A 4,111-nucleotide genomic window follows, 5' to 3' on the forward strand; every position below is an offset into this window, starting at 1 on the left:
AAAAGGAAGAAGAAGAAGAATTTAGGGCCAAGCACTGAAGGCACTGCAAAAACAGCAAACACATGGAAAATTCATGAAATCTAAGGCAAATTATGAGAGAGACCACATTTACATTTACATTCAAAATAATAAACATGATGGATTTAATCGTAACTACAAATTGTAGCTCTAAACTAAATCAGCCAGATTCAGTGAGATTTACTGAATAGATAAAATACAATACACTGCATATATATTTGCATGACAGATGCCTTTTTTTATTTGCATCCAAAATGTGGGTGTTCATTAAGTAAATTTCTTCTGTGACACAGAGGAGGAGCATGAAAATCTGACAGATATATAAAGAGTGTCTGTCAGACTCAACAACACAAACGGTGAGTTACTGTTTTACTCGTCACTTACCTCAGAAAACATTCAGACATTTATACAACTTTAAAACATTTTTTGTTGTTGTTATTTTTGTCTAGATTAAACAGATCTCTGCTGTGATCTACTGAGGAGAGACTGAGAAGATGGCAGTGAGTTCATCAACAACATTTCTAGAGATGGTTTTCAGTGTGATGTTCATCTCTTTCTCTCTCTGTCTTGTTTAGATGATGGTGTTTCTAGCGGTTCTTCTCTCTGTTGTTCTGGTGAGCGGATGCAGTACTGATGAAAACATGCCGGTCGACTGTTCTGACCTTTATAAAGCAGGACAAACAGTCAGTGGGATTTACTCCATCTATCCAGCAGTTGGCTTTCCTGTCTGGGTTTACTGTGACATGATCTCAGATGGGAAAGATGAAGATAAAGGAGGATGGACGGTATGAATGTGACTGTAGATCATTAAACACACATCAGAACATACATTATGAATCATATCTTCTATATAAACCCATCACAGGTGTTTCAGAGGAGAATGGACGGCAGTGTGAATTTCTATAGGCCGTGGAATCAGTACAAGAGAGGATTTGGGAATGTGGAGAGCGAATACTGGCTGGGTAAGATCTCACAGTGAGTGTCCGTTTGTGTGGATGATCATGTGTTTGGTTGAACATGTTCTTCATGTGTGTGTGTGAACAGGGCTGGAGAACATGTACCAGCTGACACGTAACAGGAAGTACATGCTGAGAGTGGATCTGGAGGACTTCACTGGAAAAAAAGTTTTTGCTCAGTACTCATCCTTCTCTGTGGATTGTGAAACTGACGGGTATAAACTGCATGTTTCAGGATTCAGTAATGGAGGAGCAGGTAGGACACTTTCATTCACATTAAAAAAAAAAAAATCACACTCAGTAAATGTGCTCCTGATGTCCTCAATGATGTTCTTCTTCTCTGCAGGTGACTCTTTGACCTTCCACAATGATATGAAGTTCTCCACCTTTGACAAAGACCAAGATACTTCTGGAGATAACTGTGCAAAAAAGTATCTCGGGGCATTTTGGTATGGAGCTTGTCACCAAGCAAACCCCAACGGTGTGTATTTATGGGGAGAAGATCCCACCATTTTCGCCATTGGAAATGTTTGGTACCACTATAAGAACAATATCGCTGTTGGTTTGAAATCCATCAGCATGAAGATCAGACGTGTGTCTTAGACCTTTGAAGAAACATTACAGTGTTTCTCAGAAACAAAATCAAATTAAGGTTTTGGGTTTCTCTTCTTCTGTTGACTCTGTAACTTAGTAAATCATGGTATATATTGTAACAGGATATATGGCTGTTGTTTTGTGTATCTCATTAATTATTTTCTTCTTCTTTGTTTTGGGTCACTTTTTTAAATCTACAACTGAAACAAATCAACAATAAACTTTAATCAACTCCAGCAATGAAAGGCATTATGTGTTGATGTGGCTTTCTTTAACTCTACAAAATACCTCAGGAAACGTAAATGAGAAATTCAGTTCAACTGCTCATAAACTTTCCCTATAAATACAACCTTATATGTAAATGAACTTTGTGTAAGGTTTTCTTATCACAGACAAGCTTAGCTTGACTCCTTTACAGAAAATGTTATTTGTGTATATAAGTTTTTTGTTGGGAAAGATAATGGGATAAGAGCTTTTTTCTTTTTCTTTTTTTTTTTTTTACCTTGGTTTCAAACCTGAGTTTTATAGACATAACTAGGCTGTGCTTTAGTCAGTTTGACCCAGTGTCACTTTCTTATATCAAAAATATTATTCTCCATTTAAACAGTGCATCTTGCCTCCCCTTATGGAAAGAAAATATATTTCCCTATATCATAACCATTACTTTGATCTCCCAAAAGCATTAGTTTGGTAACTTTGAAACAAAGTTACTTGCGGGACTACCAAACCAGAAGGAACATACAACAGAGCTTCGTCATGGACGTCCTCAGCACACAGTCGGTGAGTCCCATGAATCTAATGCCCCTAAACAGACCGTACTGAGTGCCGAAATTGATCAACATATTAATCGATGGCACAAACAGGGAGCGAGACCCTAAGGCACTCGAGACATCAGATTGTCACGAGTGCCACATATTAATGCAGTAGCATCCTCTACCCCAAACACCAGCTCCCTACCACCGCCAATACATCTGGAGAACAGATTTGAAGTGTTAATGAATGTGGGTGAGGAATCTCGAGTACCGATCCGATACCTGGGTGTGTATCTGTATATATATATATATATATATATATATATACACACACTACTAGCCCTGTATGAATTGATAGAATTATTTATGGTGTGCTTCAGACTTATCCCTTAATAAAACAAGAACAAAAACATACAGTGAACTAGAGTATTTTTATTATCTGACATACACTTTTATTTTAAGTGAAAAAGAACTTCAAATGCAGCCATAAATCTAACACTGTAAACTGAAAAAGGTATATTAGTTTTACAATTTAACTATAAAAACAGTGCAACAAATAAATCTAGGAATATAATTAGGCTATATAAGAAAATAATCTCTTTAAAACTTGAAGTCCAGAAACAATTTTGTTAAATAAAAATCTCACGTTTTCGACGACTGACAGCAGCTGGTCATCCAGAACAATAAACCCGACAATTTTGTCGGTTATCTTTATTTGTCGACAACTCAAGCTCAAGATCTCCCCGTCTCCGGTTAACTATCAAATCCACTCCATCACGGGCAAACCCCTGAGCCGTAAGACCATTCGTCATTGTGTGGGACCACTTCAACTCCGTGTTGGCAACCTTCATTCAGAAAATATTCATCTGCTGGTTCTGGAGGAGTCCACCGCTGACGTGGTTCTAGGGCGCCCATGGCTTGAGCAACACAATCCCACCATCTCCTGGCGCCAGACCCTGGTCACACCTGGGAGTGGACTTCGTCACCGATCTCCCTGAGTCTGACAGTCAAACGTGCATCCTGGTGGTGGTAGACCGCTTCTCAAAATCCTGCCGTCTGATACCCCTGGAGGGTCTACCTACCGCCATGACCACTGCAGAACTGATGTTCAACCATGTTTTTCGCCATTATGGAATACCTGAAGACATAGTCTCCGACAGAGGACTCTCCCTCCTGGGTGTGACCGTCAGCCTGTCATCTGGATACCATCCTCAGTCGAACAGGCAGACGGAACGGAAGATCCAGGAGATAGGCCGCTTCCTGCGTACCTTCTGTCACGGCCACCAGAACTCCTGGAACCAGTACCTGGGTTGGGCCGAGTATGCATAAAACTCCCTCCGCCAAGCCACAACTGGACTAACACCTTTTCAGTGCGTACTCGGCTACCAACCCCCACTGTTCCCCTGGGATGGGGAACCCTCCAACGTTCCCGCAGTCGACTACTGGTTCCGGGAGAGCGAGAGGGTTTGGGACTCGGCTCACCACCAACTGCAGAGAGCCCTGCGCAGACGCAAGATGGCAGCCGACCTTCGGCAGAAGGTCTGGCTGTCCACCAGGGACATCAGGATGCGTCTGCCCTGCAAGAAGCTGAGTCCCCGCTTCATTGGCCTGTTCACCATCGTCCGGCAGATCAACCCCGTCACTTACCGTCTCCAACTTCCAGCACAGTATAGTAGAATTCACCCTACATTCCACGTATCACTGCTCAAGCCTCACCACCCTTCTGTTGTTCCCTCCACAGAACCTGACGTGGCAGCCGCCGAGCCCCCCCTTCCACTCATCCTGGAGGAT

The 4,111-nt window shown here is 41.8% G+C and overlaps 1 protein-coding gene across 1 annotated transcript; it reads left to right on the forward strand.

The window, feature by feature from the left end:
- Positions 1-473: 473 nt before the first annotated feature.
- Positions 474-1,577, forward strand: LOC137032212 (microfibril-associated glycoprotein 4-like). Its single transcript, XM_067403872.1, has 5 exons — positions 474-518; positions 594-803; positions 884-980; positions 1,063-1,230; positions 1,321-1,577. Exons 1-5 carry the CDS (start codon positions 513-515, stop codon positions 1,575-1,577), a joined length of 738 nt encoding a protein of 245 aa, XP_067259973.1. The 5' UTR covers positions 474-512.
- Positions 1,578-4,111: the final 2,534 nt, after the last annotated feature.

The sequence above is a fragment of the Chanodichthys erythropterus genome, chromosome 12, assembly GCF_024489055.1.
Source record: "Chanodichthys erythropterus isolate Z2021 chromosome 12, ASM2448905v1, whole genome shotgun sequence".
In the NCBI taxonomy this organism is placed as follows: domain Eukaryota; kingdom Metazoa; phylum Chordata; class Actinopteri; order Cypriniformes; family Xenocyprididae; genus Chanodichthys; species Chanodichthys erythropterus.

What these genes read in the sequence shown, in the direction of transcription:
- LOC137032212 (XM_067403872.1), top strand. An exon ending in AAGATAAAGGAGGATGGACG is followed by an intron (nt 804 to 883) that starts GTATGAATGTGA and finishes AACCCATCACAG; the next exon opens with GTGTTTCAGAGGAGAATGGA. An exon ending in ATTCAGTAATGGAGGAGCAG is followed by an intron (nt 1,231 to 1,320) that starts GTAGGACACTTT and finishes TCTTCTCTGCAG; the next exon opens with GTGACTCTTTGACCTTCCAC.